Source organism: Musa acuminata, chromosome BXJ3-7 (assembly GCF_036884655.1).
Source record: "Musa acuminata AAA Group cultivar baxijiao chromosome BXJ3-7, Cavendish_Baxijiao_AAA, whole genome shotgun sequence".
Lineage (NCBI taxonomy): Eukaryota > Viridiplantae > Streptophyta > Magnoliopsida > Zingiberales > Musaceae > Musa > Musa acuminata.
In genome coordinates, this window is record NC_088355.1 from 1,818,695 (window position 1) to 1,837,225 (window position 18,531).

The following is an 18,531-nucleotide window of genomic DNA, read 5'->3' on the forward strand; positions in this document are numbered from 1 at the left end:
AAAATAAAATTAAACCGAGGCCATTATATTTCTATTATGGCCATGAAGATAAATTAATTCATAATTTGACTCTATTTACATTAATCCTTTTCAAACCCTTGTATTAATTATTTTGATTCCCAAACAAATAAATATTTTTAGATTCATAATTATTCTTTTAATTCTCTCTTACCTAATTAATCATCTATGATTTTCTATCACATTATAAAAGGTCTTATATATGCTATTATAGAGAGATATGCACCTTCGGATTACTTATTTTCAGTCTAAATTTAAACTTAGTTTTGATTGGACATGCCTTTGTCGTAATTTTGTAAGTCCCAAGTGGATGATTTTGATGCTTCACCTAATTATGTCATTCTCTATCACATAATAAAATGTCTTACGTATGCTATTATAGAGAGATATGCACCACTTATTTTCAATCTAAATTTAAACTTAGTTTTGATTGGAAATGCCCCTGTCGTAATTTTGTAAGCACCAAGTGGATGATTTCGATGCTTCACCCAATTACGTCAGTGACATTCTCGAGAAAAAGATTATGATTGGATCCTCATCATCAAGTCGAACAATCAAAACTTATCATGTCAAATATGTTTCAAAAATTCAATATACGTGTCGATCATCCATCATAATTGATACTTACCAAAAAAAATTCCGTCGTACTTAATCTTATATGATTTTATCTTTTCGAATAGACCTTAAAAAATATTTATAAGGAAAAGGATAAATCTTAAAGGTCTATCTTTTAGGATAGACCTTAATTGCTTCCTTCTTCCACCTCAAGTCTTTTTTTTCCTTTCTTATTTATATTTACTATTCCACTTAGAATCCACCATCATCAACTATATGAACTTATTAGTATAATTCATTAACTATATATGAACATATTAGTATAATTCAACTATAGAATTGATCTTCGTCTCTCTTTTTCTTTGGCTTTTCTCCTTGAGAAAATAAAATACTCGATAACAACCATCCATCCAATCAAAAAGCAAGATATTATTTGTCCTCTATAAAAATTAAGATTTTAGGTTTTCTAATTAGAGCAACATCAAAGGAAAATAAAATTAAACCGAGGCCATTATATTTCCATCATGGCCACGAAGATAAATTAATTCATAGTTTGACACTATTTACATTAATCCTTTTCAAACCCTTGTATTAATACGATCCTTCTTGATGTATACAAGATAAATCAGCTAAAGCATGAATTCTACTATGTTTGAGGATTGTAGGAGCCTTAAACATGCTTGTATAATGTTCTTTGTTACTTGGATGTGAGGGGCTTATTCTTCTTAATTACATACAACACAACTGAAATTAAATTAGCAAGCAAGATTTAGCTCCTTTTAGGAACACTAAAAACATAACAATGGCAACTTGGACATGTTTGGCATTGATCTGTCTTCTTATTAAAGTTTATCTGGATCAGTAAACAAGTTTATCTATCTATGTGATCAGCAGAGTTAGGTGCCTTACTCCAAACTCTTACCAATCTACACAAGTGATGATGATATCATCTGCTCATCACCCAAACATACATAAATAGAGGAGAGTGCAGGTTGTGCTAAGAACTCCCACCTTTAGGTGTCAACCATTCCACTGAGATTAGTCTGCTGTGTTCTACATTTGATTTGACTCAAGGGAGACTTGTGATTCTTCAATTTGATAGCATGGTTTCTCCAATAGATTAGAGGAGAAGAATTAGGTTTTTTTTTTTTTTCTGTTCTTTCAACCCCAATAAAATAATTGTTCATGGTGTCATCCAAGGGATAGGGAGAGAAATGTATGTTAATAAGATGAAGGAGTATAGTATGGAAGAGATAATCTTCTTTGTTTCACTCAATATATACTCCACATACTACATCTCACCTCTCACATCAACTCAACTCCTACCATTTTAATTATCTCTCTTATAGATCCATTCATCTATCTACAACTATCCTATTTAATTGACCCATATAATTATTATATCTTTTTTGAAAGGATATGTCTATGACTATATTTAAGAAGCATAAGTAGAAAATTTTATCCAACAAGTACATAGAAATCCTAGCAAAAGTCTATATACAAATAGTAAAAATAAAAATAAAATTTCTTCACTATAATTTTGGATTGGATGGCACATATAATTTTATTTCCACAAATATTGATCACTTAAAGACTTTATGGGTTGATGTGGCTCATCTCCATCATGTTATATCATCCATCGCAGATGGCCACCACCACCAACATGGAAAAGAAGATGAGAGGAGAGGAGGAGGAAGAGGAATTGTTATCTGTTGGTGGCAGATATCGACGTTGCCATCCCCAACTTGCTTGAATTATTGATTCCCAGACAGACGTCCATTCCCACATGCATTTCTTCACTGGACCAAAAAAAAAAAAGGAAAGGAGGAAGATGACAACAAGCAGCAACAAAAAATGAGAAAGAAAACACCAAAAAAAAAAAAAAGAAACTTTTAAGTTTATCTAAAGAAATAAAAACACAAAAAGAAATGAACTCTTTATGCTTTTATATGTTACATATTTTCATTACGTACATACATATATACATACATACATAGTAATCACTGATAATTATAACATCATAATGAATCGGAACGATCAATTCCAAGCACAACAACTCATTTTTCTTATTTAGTTTCAAATACTTTGATCATTTACAAATGTTAATATTATTGTCATCGTGATTCCAAGTACGAAAAAGACCATAAGAAGAGGCCAAGGATTCGTCTAACTTAGCATCCAAACAACAATCGACGATGGATGGATGATACAAGGACACATCTTGGAACTAACTATTGATTTCATGTTTCTAATATTGAAATTGTTGTAGCTGCTGCTGATGATGATGTATCTATCTATCACGAGTACTATGGATTTACTATCGAAAAGAAAAATATCATATAACATATGATGTTCAAAAGAAAAAGGAAACGATTGTCCATTCGATCGTGGTTTGTGACGTCGAATGTGGTGTGAGATCTGAATCATTTTATATATGTACAATATATATACGTGAATGATTTGTCCCTTCCCTCAAACCATTGTTTATTCTCATGTCTGTTCCCATCCAAATATACTAACATCGGTTTGTGGTCATCTCCCACCTAAACCAATATCCTACACGCCCTAAAAGTCAGTCACACCCGCTCAGTATCCGACAACATCAGATACGTTTGCAATTTGGAGCCTTAAATTATGCATCGCCATAATTATTTATCGCTACGCATTTCCATCTTTTACGATTAATTACCAGCTGAATCCTTTCTCGAGTAGATTAAACATCTAACCAATTTGGAGACTTTAAATTACGCATAGCCAAACAATTATTTTGATGAGGTCTCTATTTTTTGGAAATTACCGTTGAAGATTTTGGTTATAATGGCAAATAAATAAATAATGACCGCCATATTTGGAATATTCACAGAAAATTAGATGACGTCCTTCTTGACGTCGCCGTTAGCTGTGTGTGATCCATATAAAGTCCCATGAAAGCCGCCGTTATCTCTATATAAAGTCCCCCACCCCATCCCCCTAAAACTCTTTAATAAAGACGAGCGAAGCAACCATAGGATACGATACGTACCACGACATGATGATGATAGCTTATCTTGAGCGGCAGCAGCAGCAGCAGCAGCGACTCGTCCCCGACGGCGATGTCGAGCTCGACCCCGACCATTCTATCCTCCGCGCACTCGATAGCGATGCCACCGGAGACGTCGTCGCCGCCGCCGCCGCCAGGGACTTCGGCGGGATGGTTTTCTTGCAGCCTGCCCGGTTTCTCAGGCCCTCCAGTGCCGATGACGTCGCCGGCGCCGTCGTTCTCGCCTCGCGGTCCTCCCGCCTCACCGTCGCAGCTCGCGGAAACGGTCACTCCGTCTGCGGGCAGGCCATGGCCGACGGCGGCATCGTCCTCGACATGCGCACCCTCGGCCCGGCCATGGAGATCGTCCGGTGCGGAGGCACCGCCGCGGCCGTTGACGTCCCCGCCGGTGCGCTGTGGGCGGAGGTCCTGAGTTGGGCTGTCCGAAACCACGGGATGGCGCCGGTGTCGTGGACGGACTACCTGGGTCTCACGGTCGGCGGCACTCTGTCCAACGGCGGGATCAGCGGCCAGGCCTTCCGTCACGGGCCTCAGGTGGCCAACGTGACGGAGCTAGAGGTGGTAACCGGCGACGGCGAGAGACTCGTCTGCTCGCCGTCCTCGGCCTCCGACCTCTTCTTTGCTGTCTTGGGCGGGCTCGGCCAGTTCGGCTTCATCACCCGCGCTCGTATTCCCCTTGTCCCGGCGCCTAAAATGGTGAGATGCCGTTCGCCCACCCCCCCATCCTTTCATCCGCCTCTCAGAAACCAATCGTCTCTCTTTCCTGTGCTAATTTTCATTTTCTTCTGATTTTTCTTACATATACCCATCGATTGTTACTGTGTCGACGCAGGTGAGATGGATAAGGGTGGTCTACGGGGCTTTCGACGAGTACGCTCGGGACGCCGAGTGGCTGGTGACTCGGGACGACTCGGCCGCGTTCGACTACGTGGAGGGGTTCGTGTTTCGGAACGACGCCTCGGACCCAGTGAGCGGGTGGAGCTCGGTGCCCATCCCGCCCGGCTCGGCCTTCGACCCGGCCAGAATCCCGGCCGACTCGAGCCCCATTCTTTACTGCCTCGAGCTCGCGCTCCACTACGACCACATACAGGCCGACAACGTGGACGAGGTAAGCAATAATTCTGCACAACCGCCCCAATATCCATCATCGTCACTACGGACACACCTCTCTTCTGTCGTCGACGTATGGAAACACCATCACTAATAGCGAGTTGTCTGTTGTACGTTTTCTTCTTCCCGACGACGAAAGCCCCTTTGTCCTGTAGCGTCTATGTCGCGTTGGATCTCCTGACCCGCTGCTTTCTCACGCCGACGCCCTCCACCGAAGCCAAAACTACTGATCTCCCTCGACTCGTCTTTGGTAATAAAGCCGCACACGAATAATCTCGCGCGATATCGTGCGTACAGCAAAGAGATTTAAATGACACTGACACGCTCCGGCCCACCCGTGAGCGGTATCCGATTGTTTGTCCCCGTCCGGAATCATTCATTCATCCGCGCCGCGGTGAACCCCCTCTCTTAATTGCTCCTCTGTTTGTTTGCGTGTTGATGACTTTTGTTTTGGCAGCGGGCGAAGGAGATGTTGCGGCCGCTGAGGTACCTGAGGGGGCTTGAGTTCGCGGCGGACGTGAGCTACGTGGAGTTTCTGTCGCGAGTCGGACGCGTGGAGGAGGAGGCGCGCGCGAGCGGAACGTGGGCGACGCCACATCCCTGGCTCAACCTCCTCGTCTCTTCGTCGGACATCGCTGACTTCGACCGCACCGTCTTCAAGCGCGTTCTCAGCAGGGGCATCGGCGGGCCCATGCTCGTGTACCCGCTTCGCCGGAGCAAGTGAGTGCATGCGATATCCTTTCTTCGTCCTTTCTTTTCATGACCGGCATGGTAGATATGGGGACTATAGGTGAGTACAGAGATCCCAGTTGCCATTTCCGGTATGGTAGATTTGCTGCTCTCGCCCTGACGTATCATACAGAGTCTTTTTCAGCTTGATTCCCTTTCGTTAAACTTCTTCCTGTTGGTGGTGGCGAAGGTGGGACAAGCGAATGTCGGTGGCGGTGCCTGACGGCGAGTTGTTCTACCTGGTGGCGCTACTGCGTTTCGTCACGCCGCAGGCGGGGGAGGCGGCGGTGAAGGAGGCGGTGGCACAGAACCAGGAGATCTTAAGCCACTGTCGGAACAAGGGCTACGACTTCAAGGTGTACATACCCCACTACGAGAGCGAGGCCGACTGGGCGCGGCACTTCGACGGGGACTGGACCCGGTTCATCGAGCGCAAGAGGCGGTACGATCCGATGGCCATTCTTTCCCCGGGACAGACCATCTTCTCCCGGGCCCGACCTCCCGCCGCCGTCGCAGCATCCGCCTCCTGAAGCAGAGATGGCCATCTCGATCCACGACGCTGACGGAAGTGGCCCGGCGTGCACAGTCGTCAATGATGATGATCTGAAAAAGAACGTGATAAAGAAAAGCTAAAATAAAAGGTCTGGGTCCGGTGAAAGAGAGAGAAAGAAGAGATGGGTGGTGGTGAAGGTGGTGGTGGTGGTGGTGGTGGTGGTGGGAAAAGTACTAGTGGTGGCCTGTCACAGGGTGATGTTTGCTTTTTCCCATCTTTTTCTTCTTACGGCTCTTTATACATGGCCGAAGCGCAAGTTCTAAATCTCTGTAAGCGATTGGCTCGCCGCGATCATGAGATCGATCCATGTGTGCGTGTTCTGACGCCATGAACTCGTCAACGATGCATGCCTTCTTCCATCACCCTCAAGTGGAGGGACGGGTTCTGGATGGGCGGAGATCCTCCAAATCCAAGTTGCAGACGTCGCACTTGTCCATTGGCCAACCTCGCTTTCCTTCTCCTAACCTACTTACCTGATGATTGATGTGCCTCGTGGGCACTCACTCTCACCCAATCATCTTCTCCACTGAGAACCACACTGCTGAGCATGTGTGACCTTTTGCATCGGATTAGGTATGGTCTCTACGCGGTGTATCATTGATCTTTTGTATCTTGGTCTTCTTCGATAGAAGATGTCTTTGATCCGTGATTGCATCCATGTCATGGCTCGTAATGCATTAAGATAGCTCCAAGCTAAAAGTACTGCTAGAATCTAGAGTTTGGGAACTGCACCAATGGCTATTGTCTCTTTTGAGGCTGTCGCCAAAAGGCTGGACTTGTTACAAGATATTAGGTTATTTTAAGGAGATGATACTTGGTTATTTATTTGCATTAAAAATATAAAAGCAATGCCTCGATCGATCTAATCGATTACCAAGTGTACCTATACATCATTATTATAATAATTATTATTTAAATATAAAATTTATATGATGAATATTTTTTTTAACCAAAGATAAATCGTGAAAACGACTTGAACCGATCTATCGGGCTTTATCGACTGAGCTAATTAATATTTAAAAGATATATCGATTGGGATCGATGATAATAAAAAAAAATGGGGACATTACTAATAGACTAGTGGCTTAGTCATGTATATTTTTTATTCTAGTTAATTATGATGAATATTTGGTACATTATTTCATTAGTTGACTCACTCAATATATTTTACTTTAAAGTTTAACCATCCTCCAAATCACCAATGCAAAGTTCATGAATACATGAATTTTTCATTCATATCAATCATTTACAGTCATTTGGTTCCAAATCATGATTCTAAAATATACACACTATATCACAAAAAAGCAAGACTGTACCTATTTTGCTTTAAGCATGATACAACAAACAATAATCATATTTTAATTTCAATTCAAATTATATATATATATATATATATATATATATATATATATATATATATATATATATATATATATCTATACACAATTGAAATTTCAAATTCATGTTTTACTTTATAAAATATGCCATTTAGGTAAAAAAAACATTTTCAAACGATATTTTTTTAATTAAAAAAACCACTAATAGGCTCTAAAATCAATAGTTCATGGAAATATGTTCTTAGAATTTTATATTATGTTATTTTTCACATAAAATTCAGCACTCTTAGTTGTTCTTTCACAAAAAATAATTCCAAAATGGGAGTATGATGGGAATTCTTCACGGATATATGCCATCAATCTTGCTATAGTATTTTCATTCAATATTTAATTTAGCTTACCAACCAAAATCGCGGTGTGCTCGTTAAGAATCGTCATTATCTAACATAGTTTGAGTTGAGATTTCCTCGGTTTGCTTGCAAATATTGTCCGTGCCAACATTTGTGTCTTTTGAGTTATGGTTGTGCATCGGCCGAGCAACTTGCCCTTTGTTCTATAAAGGGCATTGATTCTTTTCTAAGTATACGAACAATGGAATGTCACATGGATTAACTTGAAAAGGCCAACTTGGTGACAAGAATGTACTGTGGTTTGGTTAAAGTGTGAGGCTAAACTTTCTAGGATTATGATAGGAAATCCCTAATAGGAACACTTTGATTTGTCTTTTTTATGTTCCCTCTATCTAAACAAGAACAGTGATAAAAAGCCTAGTAGTCGGACAAAACCAGTAGATAAATTAAGGAGAGGAAGATTGTTGCTCTCCATGGACACAAGAAGAACATGATGATGATGACTCCTTGTTCATCAAACCAATAGAAACAATAGCAATTGAGTGTATATCCAATGCATTGAATATGATATATATTTCTAGGATTTCAAGTCTTACATGTGAATATTGAATATTTTATCTTACGCATTATATGTGAACTAACAAACATGTAATTGAAACAGTAAGATCTTTTCTCAAAAGAATTATATATATATATATATATATATATATATGCTAAAAAAAAACAAAGGTCAACCTAGTTATAATAATTTTCTTTTAAGCCACGAACGATAAAAATACTATATTTATGTCAAGGAAGAAAGCACGATAATGAAAAAGGTGAACGATAAAAATATTATTTTTTAAATGAATAAAAATACGATATAAAGAAAGCGAGTTAATCGAAAAGGCGAACGATAAAAATATTGTGTTCATTAAAACGTATAAAAATACGATAGAAAGAAAGCGAGTTAATCGAAAAGACGAACGATAAAAATACTATATTTTACATGGAACCCACAATCCGGCCACGTCACTGAGCCATCCGACCAATGAATGAAGGATGTGATGGCTTTGCATCCAGATGGAGGATGACTGTACCCAATTCTTATTTCTGTCTAAGCACATTCCACCTACAAGATGGGGGAGGGGGTCAAATAACATGTGCAAAAGCAAGAAAACCCTCAGCAAAGGCATCCAACACAGTCCACTTTTTCTAGTACCAAACCTACCTGATCTTCCTTTTCCATGCAAAATTTGCAGCTTTTCCATAAAGCAAGATTCCTACCAAACACACACACATCCTCATCTCTCCCAAACTCCAACACTTGAAACCATGATGGAAGGATGTCTCTCTCATCAGCCTGTTAGAATGAGAGAAGAAGAATAAAAAAAATGGTTCCACAGGCCATCATCAACTTGCAGTAAAAACTGCAGTGGTCTGTAGCTGCCGTGAGAAGGCAATTTATGTCAACCCATTCACTGAGCTACATGGTTGTCTTCCTTCATGAAAAGGTGCGGAGTTTTACAGCGAGGGCATCTGATTCCTTCGCCATGGCAGATCTACTTGGACTTGGAGCCTTGTCAAGCTGTGTTCTCTCTTTACAATCCTCCGCCTACTGATCCGTCCCTCAAAAGCAGGAACAAGCTGCACTGGAATTCTCACCTCCCCACGCAATAATAGCCCCATGATTCCTCTTCCCAACATTCACTCGGCTTCTTTAACGCACTCCAAAGCTACCACCTCTCTCCGCGGCTCCCATGCTTAGGCTTCAGCAGCTGCACGCTGCACGAGGGGGATCTTGCATTTCTGTATTGCATGCATGCAAGCTTCCAATGCAGAGCCAAAGGCGATAGATCTTTGAGTTTCGTGCCGAGTGCATGGTAACCACTTCAAACTCTCCCCACACACATCTCTCTCTCTCTGTCGCTGCTGTGGAGCCTCTTGGGAATTTTCACAAGTACCGAAGTAGATTTGTTTAAGAAAAGGAGGGTCACCGCTGGGATCTTTAGGCTTTACCTGATATCAACCAGGCTTGCTTGGTGGTGTTAAAAGTAATGGGGGGGATGGATTTGGCATGCTTGGCTACGTTTAGGTACAAGCAGAATCTGTGGTGTTGGGAGCTTCTTTTGAGCATCAACTTTAGACCAGGAAAAGTTTAGTGGCCCAGCCAGGGAGGACGACTGCCTCAGCTAAATCCATGGTGGAGTGAAACTTGGAATGGCATTCTCTTCTCCAACCAGTTGAAATAGGCTTTGGGCTTATCTTTTGGGCCATATTGGCCCTCACTCGGATCGATCTAATCAATGATCCATCCGATAATTCGTACATCATCAACTTTATTCGGTCTAAACCATTGATCGAAGACATATTCTCCTGATTGATTATACTATCATTTATCGTAATACAATTTGATAAGATAATTGATACAAAATATAAGCTCTAGTCATTAATGCTAGATGCTTAAACTCAAGTTAATTATAATATACTCGTTAGATCTTTAAATAAAGTAGAGTCATATATTTAGGATTCTAATGCGGAATGAACAAAAGCTCAGCATCTATAATTCATTTGCATATCTTCGAGATTTTTGTGTTAATCAATTCCATCATAGGAAAGAAAATAGAGTAATGGTTGTTTATCTTTATGTTTCAATGATGATGAGTTTAATTTATGATTAATGAAATTAACTGCCTTCAAGATAAGTTCATGATCAAAATTTGAAGATTAGCAAGCTAAGAATAGAGAACTTACCTAAAAACCAAGCAAATAATGGACTCAACGGATGCAAACTACAAATGGATTAAAACTATCAAATTCATCCCCTAAAACAATAATTTTCTTTTAATATTCAAAAAATTAGTTGACTTAGTCAAAGTGTTGACTTATATCTTTGATTACTAATTGACTTGGATTTTGTTTAAATGAATCATGGACTATCTTAAATGTGAGATCTTCAAGATAATCCAATTAGTATGATTTGTGATTGCTAATGTAGATTATGAATGTTTGATCAAAACATTAATTCAAAACCAATCAAGAAGTAAGATATCTAACAAAACCCTTAAATTAGTTCAGAAGAGTTTGCTAAATATCAAGTATGTAAGAGAGCAAATGCACTATGAGACTTATGATTATTGTAGTCAAGATCATGGTTAAATATCAAGAATAGTAATATACTTCCTTTGGTATCTATGTGAATCTTAAGAACAGGGTATAATTTAGTTGAGTTCAATTGTCATGTTGTCGAAACGATAATATTGTATTGATCAGATGTCGATCACATGAGAGTGAGGTATCGATAGTCATACACGTATCATTACAAATTCAAATAAATTTTGTATAATTGATTCATTATAAGTGAAATAAAATTGAAATTTTTTGTTTAAGTTCAAAGATGAAGGACAGTATGCAGGTGTGGGTTCATATGTGAAGTTTAAATTATATATATATATCGGAAAATGTTTGATGTGCACCACATTATAGTCTTGGCATCATAACCTCCAAATGTTAATGAAAATAATAACGTTCTTTCTCTAATAGTCAATCGATCAAAAATATTTATATATAGATATATATTATTTTTTTCCTATTTAGTATATGGATATGTAGGAATCGAATATTTTAGATCGGAGCGGATTAGGATGCGGGCGTGGGTCGATACGGATCATCTACCACCCGTACCCAACCCTAAGTAGTGGATTTCGGTTCGCGTTGGGACAAATCCGATCCATTAATAGCCATCTCCACTCCTTTTGCGTCCCGAACACCGGCCACCCCAAAACCCACCGATGGGTACCTCCCCAAAACATCCGCCGGATTCCGTCTCCTTCCGCCGATTTCCCATCTTATAATACTTACCTCTCCTTTTAGGGTTCCTTTTTCTCCCTCTTCCGTGATCTTTCTCCCTCACACACTCTCCTCGATGGCGTCTTCGAGCTCTGATTTGGGGCACGCACGGCCAGAAGACGACGAGCTGGCCTCCCTGGACGAGCTCTACAACATCAACGTCGTCCCCTCCGAGCTCTTCTTCAAGTTCCGCAAGCAAATCGAGGGTTTCCGCGTCGGCGCCAATCTCGAGGTCCTCACTTGCTTTTCTCCTCGCTCATTTTTCTGTTTTCTGTTGATCGAGTTTTTCATTAAATTTACATCTTTTCTTGTCCTTTACGTTGCATTCGTCTACATTGAATTAAATCTAGGTTAATTTATTGTTCTTGTTGCTTTCTTTGCCTTTGTATAATTGGATATACTACATAAAGGGACAGCAGCCGCTCAAATTTGCAATTTTCTTTATTCAAAGAGTCTTTGGTCCATATTCTTGATATGGAAAAATACGTGATGCGTAGAACGTTGGTGTACTTTCTATTATTATCTCTTTTCATCTCTCTTTCAACCTTTGCAGAGCTACACAAGAAATGGCCATTCTATTCGGTGTGAGATGCCACGAGAGCGTCATGTGCCAACAGTCAAGTGTTTGAAATTTTCTTGATGTATGGGAACGTATATGTATAAAGGAAAAATATCTTTTTTAATGATAGCAAGTGGTTGGAAAGAGGCAATATTTACCTCATGAGAAATTTCTAGAAGATTTCTGCAAAGAGAAAATCTAAGGCATTCTCGACTTTTAAAATAAAATAGAGTCTATCATACGAGAAAAATCCATTCATTAGGATATGCAATAATAAGGAAGAATTTCAATATCTTGCATATACTTTTGAAACACAGTTTCTTGCTAAAATGTACAGTTCACTGATATATATTATTGCATTTAAGTTATTTGTCCTACATACCATATATTTGAGGATATTTTCTTGCTAAAAGTGTACTCTTCTCTGCACTGACTAGTATAAATTTCCTTTATCTGACCATTCAAGAGTACCAGTAGAAGATTATATTCTTAATACCTGTAGTTATTCCTCAATCAATTTCCAGTATGTCATTTTAATTTGTGACATGCAATCCTACAAAGCTTCTACCTTTGTTTGCTTATGGTTTTTGAAGAAAGAAGACAGAAATTTGAGGGTTAATTTGCTGGATTTCAACTTGTCTAAAATTGGTTTACTGGAGAAGGGCACATTAATTTCCTGGATCTCAGCTCCCAAATTTGGAAAAAGAATGTCTTATTTCTTTCCTTCTTTTTTCTGTGTATATCTTTCAAATGTTGTTGTAGTTATTACCAGATTATTTTTCTTAAAAATTCTATCCTCTTGCTTGTTTTCATGCATATTATTACTCTTCCATCTTCTATAATTTCTGCTACTGTTATTCTGTGAGATTTTTTATTTTAATGTCTTCGTAGGTCATTTTTTCCATTGCAACCAGATAATTCATTCTCTTTTCTTGTTCCAGTTTTTCAATTTGTCAGCTAATGAGTTCCATGCAAAGTTAGTTCTTAAGCCCACTGCTGCTGATAGGAGGTGGAAGTTCATTTATGAGCCCTTGCATGGAGATATTCGGCTGCTTTCAAAGAAGATACCTCTTACTAAATATCTGAATCTTCAGGTTTTCTTATTTTATCTTAAGGCTTCACAAGTCTTGAACTGTATATGCATGAATGCTTTCACAGAATCACAACTTATCATTAGCATATTTGGAATTTATATACAATTTAGTTTCCATGTGGTATTGTATAGAAGTAAAGTAATAAAATTTACATTTGAAATGCTTGTGTGTCAGTTTATTGTTTTCTTTCTTTTTTAATTTTTTAGGTATTTAAGTATGCCATGCAGCCATGGGCTCTTTTCTATATGGTCAGCCAATAACTAGCTAGGAGGGGTGATCTTTTATATGATTTGAGGATCTATATGTCTTAAATTGCTTATATGAGTTAATCATGCTTATTAGTTGACAGATAAATCACTGACTTACTATGTTACAATCCAGGGGCTACGTGATGATTATCAGGTCTATTTCAGCCTTGTATTAGATTTTTCTTGGTTAAGATAACTAGAATCTGCATTGAAAATTTAGCCGTTAAAGAGAATTACCTAAAAAGGAACAAAGGGAATAAAGGGCACTTTCAAGGTCTACAAAGAAGTTAGAGATGGTAAGACTTTTTAATCATATGAATGGTAGGATGACTAAATAGCATGGTTGATGTATTCTAGTTTTAAATTATGACAATGTTAAATGATCTCTAACTTGAGTCCTAGTTTGATTAAATCAAGTCATTGTGGTATGATGTAGTAGACGAGTTTTCATCTAGTCTCAGTGCTTATTCAGCAGTTGTCATATCATTTATTCTGTATTTTGAGGTAACTCTGGAATAATAAGGAATAAAGAACACTTTCAAGTTTCAAGGTATGCAAAAATGTTAAAGATGTTAAAACCTATTAACATATTGAATGCCTCTTGACTGAATAGCATGGTTGATGTATTTCTAAAAAATTTAAATTAGGGATTTTGAGGTTAAAATATAAAAAGAAAAGAATCAGACAGTAAGCTTGATTATCAGGTGATAAGCCCTTTGGCTGCATGTGGACTGCCCAAAATTGGGCGGTCTGCATGCAGGTTGGTTCCTGGACCAGTAAATATCAGCCAATGCATACTGATCCAGGCATAATTGCATTCCTTGCTCAGGATTACAAGTTCACGTCAGGTATTAATGAGATATTGTTGATACTAACTAATGGAACAGAGATTAAAAAAAACCAAGGACCTTGAGTTGCAAAACATGTTAGGAAGTTGTGCCACAAGCTTTATAACTGAATCTCCATTATTATCCTAAATGGAAATTTGTTTGTTCTAATTTATAAGTCTACTGGAATCTGGCACTACCCAGGTGCTTGAGTGGAACTTATTTACTATTCGTTCATTCATAGACAAAGTGAAGCTGTAGAAATCATGCTTGAGGAATACGTAATATTCAAAAGCTACTTAAGTTTTGTGCTATTATTTCTTAACCTCCAGAAGGTTATCTCATTGCTTCCCCATAGTTGACTTTTTTTTTGTTTATTTGTGAACATAGTTGTCCCTTTATACTATTTGTTTAGGTAAGAGTCCACATTGCAGAATGGTTAGGATTATTAAACTTCATTGTTCGTAACAATGCTTGCTTTGAGTTGCAAAATATTAGAAGTAGTTGGTTTTGCCTTGGATTTTTTTGTGAAAAAAAATTATTGAAGTTGCAAAGTTGAAGGATTTGATTTGCTAGATCTACGTTTGGCATGAATTTAATGAACACGTGATAATTTTGAGTATACAAGGTATCAAAGAAATTAATTACTAACTTTCAGCTCATTTTGGTGAGATTTGGAGTTCTGGAAACAGTAATACTATTACAGCTTAAAGTTAACTGCCAGTTTCTTATGTTTTCAATTGAGACTTACAACAGGCTTATTATGATGAGGATTCAGGAAATGTGTTTATAACAAAAACTCAAATTTTGGTCTTGTACTGATACTAATCATTGGTCAGATTGGGTACAGCAACAGTATCGTACCATACAGATATGGCATGATCCAATACCAACTGGTTTCTTCTGGACCAGCCAATACTGGTTCAACACCCAGTAAAGCATGGAGTTCAGTAAAAAAAAAAATCAAGACATGAAACAAGGTTATGTCCTCTACTCCCACAATGAAACTTCCCAAGAAAATTCTCACCTATAGAGAAGGGAATAATGTACCTGTAACTGATTGTTGAACAACATGACATGCAAAAAGCCTTGTAACTTCCCTAATGCCTCTGGAAGATATCTTAGATGTCAACCCTCTCCAAGCACTAACCTTGTTCGTCCATGTAGGGTTCCAATCACTTCCCATCCTCTTGCCCAACGTAAAATCCTGCTTACCATCATCCACATTACCGCCCTCAACTGTGGATGAGTATATCTGACTTCTGACTTCTATTACAAGCTTCTGTTAGTAGCCTCTAGCATGCATCATGACCACGACCAGATAAACAGTGGTTTGCTATGCAAACTTCTCCTTCACGGCCTTTGCTTGGCACTCCGCTCACTTTGCCTGGTTTGCCAGTCACTAGACTTGGTCAACCTCCTCAGGGCGTAAGGCCTACACAATCTCCTTGAGTCACTGGAAGAGGCTGACTCAATCTTGCTGAGACAGCATGGGCGGCATCAACTGCCTGGTAGTAGGGACAATCCCTGAGGATATGTAGGATGGAGTGGATTTGGGCAACTTAAGAGACCACGAAGGCCATTGTAGCAAGGAGAACTGAGAGCTGAAGGCAGGTAGTTGCTGCACAGATTGACATCAGTATCATCATCATGGTGCTGGATGGATGGATCAAATGAAGGAGGTTGTTTGAGGGTTTGATAGAAATTGAGGAGGCATTCTTGGGCAGGCAAGACATCTTGTAAGAGAGGATGGGGAAAGACTCGAAGTTGGGACCCATTGTTTTGAAGGATTGGGAGGGAAAGTAGTTTGTATTTGTCAATGTGGGATAGGAGAAAATGAATGGGAATTGATTACTGCATAGTATAGCACAGTACTGATGTTTACCACATTCTATGCCTGATATGAAATCAGACTAGGTGAATTGCCAATTTGTATCGGTTGGCATTGGATCTAGGTTTAGAATTTATACATTCCTGTATTGGATGCACGCCATATGTTGGATCTAGGTTTAGAGTATTTATGTCACAACACGATCTGAAGGGATAATTGACTCATTAACTTCATTAAGTCCGAACAATTGGCTTTAAATACCTACGCCCTAGTTACTGATGGTACACCAACTTTGTCAAGCCTGAACCGGTGATCCAAAATGCAAGTTAACTGTAGTACACCACCTTTATAAGTCAATCTAAATTTTAGCCTACTTCTAATGTGGATTAAACCAGGTGTAACAAGTGATGAGAACATGAGATGAAATCAAAAGAGAATATGGCTTAGATTTGTTGTTGTATTGTGGCTTAAGAGATGTTAAGTTGGTTTAGTCTTTTGATGCGGATGATGAAGATGGTGAGTGGGAAAACCAATTGTTTTGATGACACAAAATAGAAAAAAGCATAATGCCATAGTGCTATGCTTGCTACTTCACAAGTATCCTTTATCATACTGTATCAGAAATTAGCTTTTTTAGGTCCTGGAAATTTTTATATTACCTAGGTACCAGGTCAATAGTCATATACAAAAAATCATGGGATAGTGACAATAGAGAAACCAAGTTTGAGGGATTGCATGATTATGAGCCCTTGGATTTACATAAACGATGATCTTTCCCGAGTAAAAAAAACTCTGATTTCACAATTTTTCTTAAAGTGTGTTGAGTGTCATATTTACTTTTGATTAGAACATCACCACATCTTGTGACTCTTTTTAGTGACCAAAGGATCCATCATGAGTACATGTGGCAATGGAAGTTAAGGGGAATTGCTTGTGATTTTTTGGTTAAATAGGGTTTTTAACTGGTGTTCCTATAAGTTTTGAGATGCCTTGAAGTAGAATAAAATAGAAACAAAGAATTTAAAAAATGTCATCCCTAGTGATTAGGCTAACTTGCATATGTAAGCATATCCTTTCACTAATAATATGTTCCTTCATGCTGGTTAGGTGGAAATAGTGATGTGTATCTACCATCAAATACCTTTCAATAGTGCATCATCTTTGTCATACCTATATGCTGAAGAAAAGTTCGCATTCTTCATATACTTGTTGGTTGTATGATGGCTGGTAACGAAGAGGAATCTTGCTTGGGTCAGTCTTGGTCGTCCTCAGTAGCTGAAATCTAATGCAATTTATGATGCATGTTTTTATTTATCAAGAGATGATGCATCCTACGTAGAATATTTCATGACAGTTAATGACCATAATGGGTGATCATTCCCAAATTGCAGGTCGGGATTGGCCATAATTTTCAACTAAATGCAACTGGGTGGAAGTGGAAGCTTTCTACATGCTTGGGTGGAGATGGTGTTTCCCAGATTAGAAATAAAACATCAGTTGGCTTATGCCCAGGAGTTGATCTGAGGATTGGTTGGAGGGCTGAATATATCCTTCCCGAGATTCACGGGTAAGTAAAGCCTTGTGCTCACCATAGTCAACTCATATAATGCTTCTTCAGTGCATATTTTACCATGTCGAGTCCAAATCTATGGACTTGTTCACGTAGGAAGAGTTTGTACCTGTGAATCTCGTCATTCCATTATTTCTCCTAGTGATAGATCCTCTTTTGCAAGTAATGCTCAACGAAGCTTGTTTCGACACTTGACAGGGCTGTCGGCACCGGAGAACCAATGTTTAATATGAATTATGGTCGCCTGCAAGCGTCGATTGATCGAGTGGAGGCAATAATAACTCAAGGTTAACTCTTCATTAGGGCGTTCGTACTCGGTTTAGTTAAACCAAAGCACAGAAGGCAACCTCGTTGTTGCTATGCTCAGCCAGCGGCAAACAACCATCCTAGCAAGAAGCGGCTACTCCAGATGTGATTTGCCATAGTGCGTCAGCTTTGTCATTACCTCTATGCTGTACAGAGTGTTCCCTCAAAAGAGTAAATAGGCTGGAAAAATAAGATAAACAAGTCTCTCGTTCATCTTTCTTTCAAGTTTTTAGATGGTTTTGGTTGGATCATTGATTTGTTGCTTACCAACTAAACTACTTAACACTATCTATCTGTGTGCCATGTACACAATCGCAGATGTTACAAAGGACGGTATGTATCAGAATACCCATCTATTCAAGAAATTTGATTGGCTATGCGTCGTAAAAATTCATTCAAATATTTTCTTGTTGACTGTGATGTCTCAATCTATTTGAAGCACAAAAGCTGTCTCGCAGCCTCGTTTTCAGTGTCGGCCCAAACTTCAAAGCCATTCGCCAGGCGACACATTTATTGGTCAGCTTTAACTATTCCGCAACCATTCCATCCATCCCCAACATAGAGATGGATGGATGG

At 39.0% G+C, this 18,531-nt stretch overlaps 2 protein-coding genes and 1 long non-coding RNA gene across 3 annotated transcripts; 2 read left to right on the forward strand and 1 right to left on the reverse strand.

Moving 5' to 3' along the window:
- Positions 1–2,080: 2,080 nt before the first annotated feature.
- Positions 2,081–3,734, reverse strand: LOC135642067 (uncharacterized). Its single transcript, XR_010497861.1, has 2 exons — positions 3,596–3,734; positions 2,081–2,372 (listed from the first exon to the last, which is right to left on the reverse strand). It is a non-coding gene; the product is annotated as an uncharacterized LOC135642067 (long non-coding RNA).
- LOC103990857 (cytokinin dehydrogenase 11) lies at positions 3,602–6,333 on the forward strand. The gene is made up of 4 exons (XM_009410139.3): positions 3,602–4,309; positions 4,446–4,721; positions 5,181–5,443; positions 5,643–6,333. Exons 1-4 carry the CDS (start codon positions 3,602–3,604, stop codon positions 5,980–5,982), a joined length of 1,587 nt encoding a protein of 528 aa, XP_009408414.3. The 3' UTR covers positions 5,983–6,333.
- A 5,081-nt stretch (positions 6,334–11,414) lies between these two features.
- On the forward strand, positions 11,415–18,332 carry LOC135643022 (uncharacterized). Its single transcript, XM_065159530.1, has 4 exons — positions 11,415–11,752; positions 13,021–13,173; positions 17,471–17,646; positions 17,848–18,332. Exons 1-4 carry the CDS (start codon positions 11,597–11,599, stop codon positions 17,939–17,941), a joined length of 579 nt encoding a protein of 192 aa, XP_065015602.1. The 5' UTR covers positions 11,415–11,596; the 3' UTR covers positions 17,942–18,332.
- Positions 18,333–18,531: the final 199 nt, after the last annotated feature.

Coding starts and splice junctions, on each gene's coding strand:
- LOC135643022 (XM_065159530.1), top strand. CDS start 11,597: ATGGCGTCTTCGAGCTCTGATTTGGGGCACGCACGGCCAGAAGACGAC. Junction 11,753..13,020: donor GCGTCGGCGCCAATCTCGAG/GTCCTCACTTGC, acceptor TTCTTGTTCCAG/TTTTTCAATTTGTCAGCTAA. Junction 17,647..17,847: donor ATCCTTCCCGAGATTCACGG/GTAAGTAAAGCC, acceptor GACACTTGACAG/GGCTGTCGGCACCGGAGAAC.
- LOC103990857 (XM_009410139.3), top strand. CDS start 3,602: ATGATGATGATAGCTTATCTTGAGCGGCAGCAGCAGCAGCAGCAGCGA. Junction 4,310..4,445: donor TTGTCCCGGCGCCTAAAATG/GTGAGATGCCGT, acceptor GTGTCGACGCAG/GTGAGATGGATAAGGGTGGT. Junction 4,722..5,180: donor AGGCCGACAACGTGGACGAG/GTAAGCAATAAT, acceptor TTGTTTTGGCAG/CGGGCGAAGGAGATGTTGCG.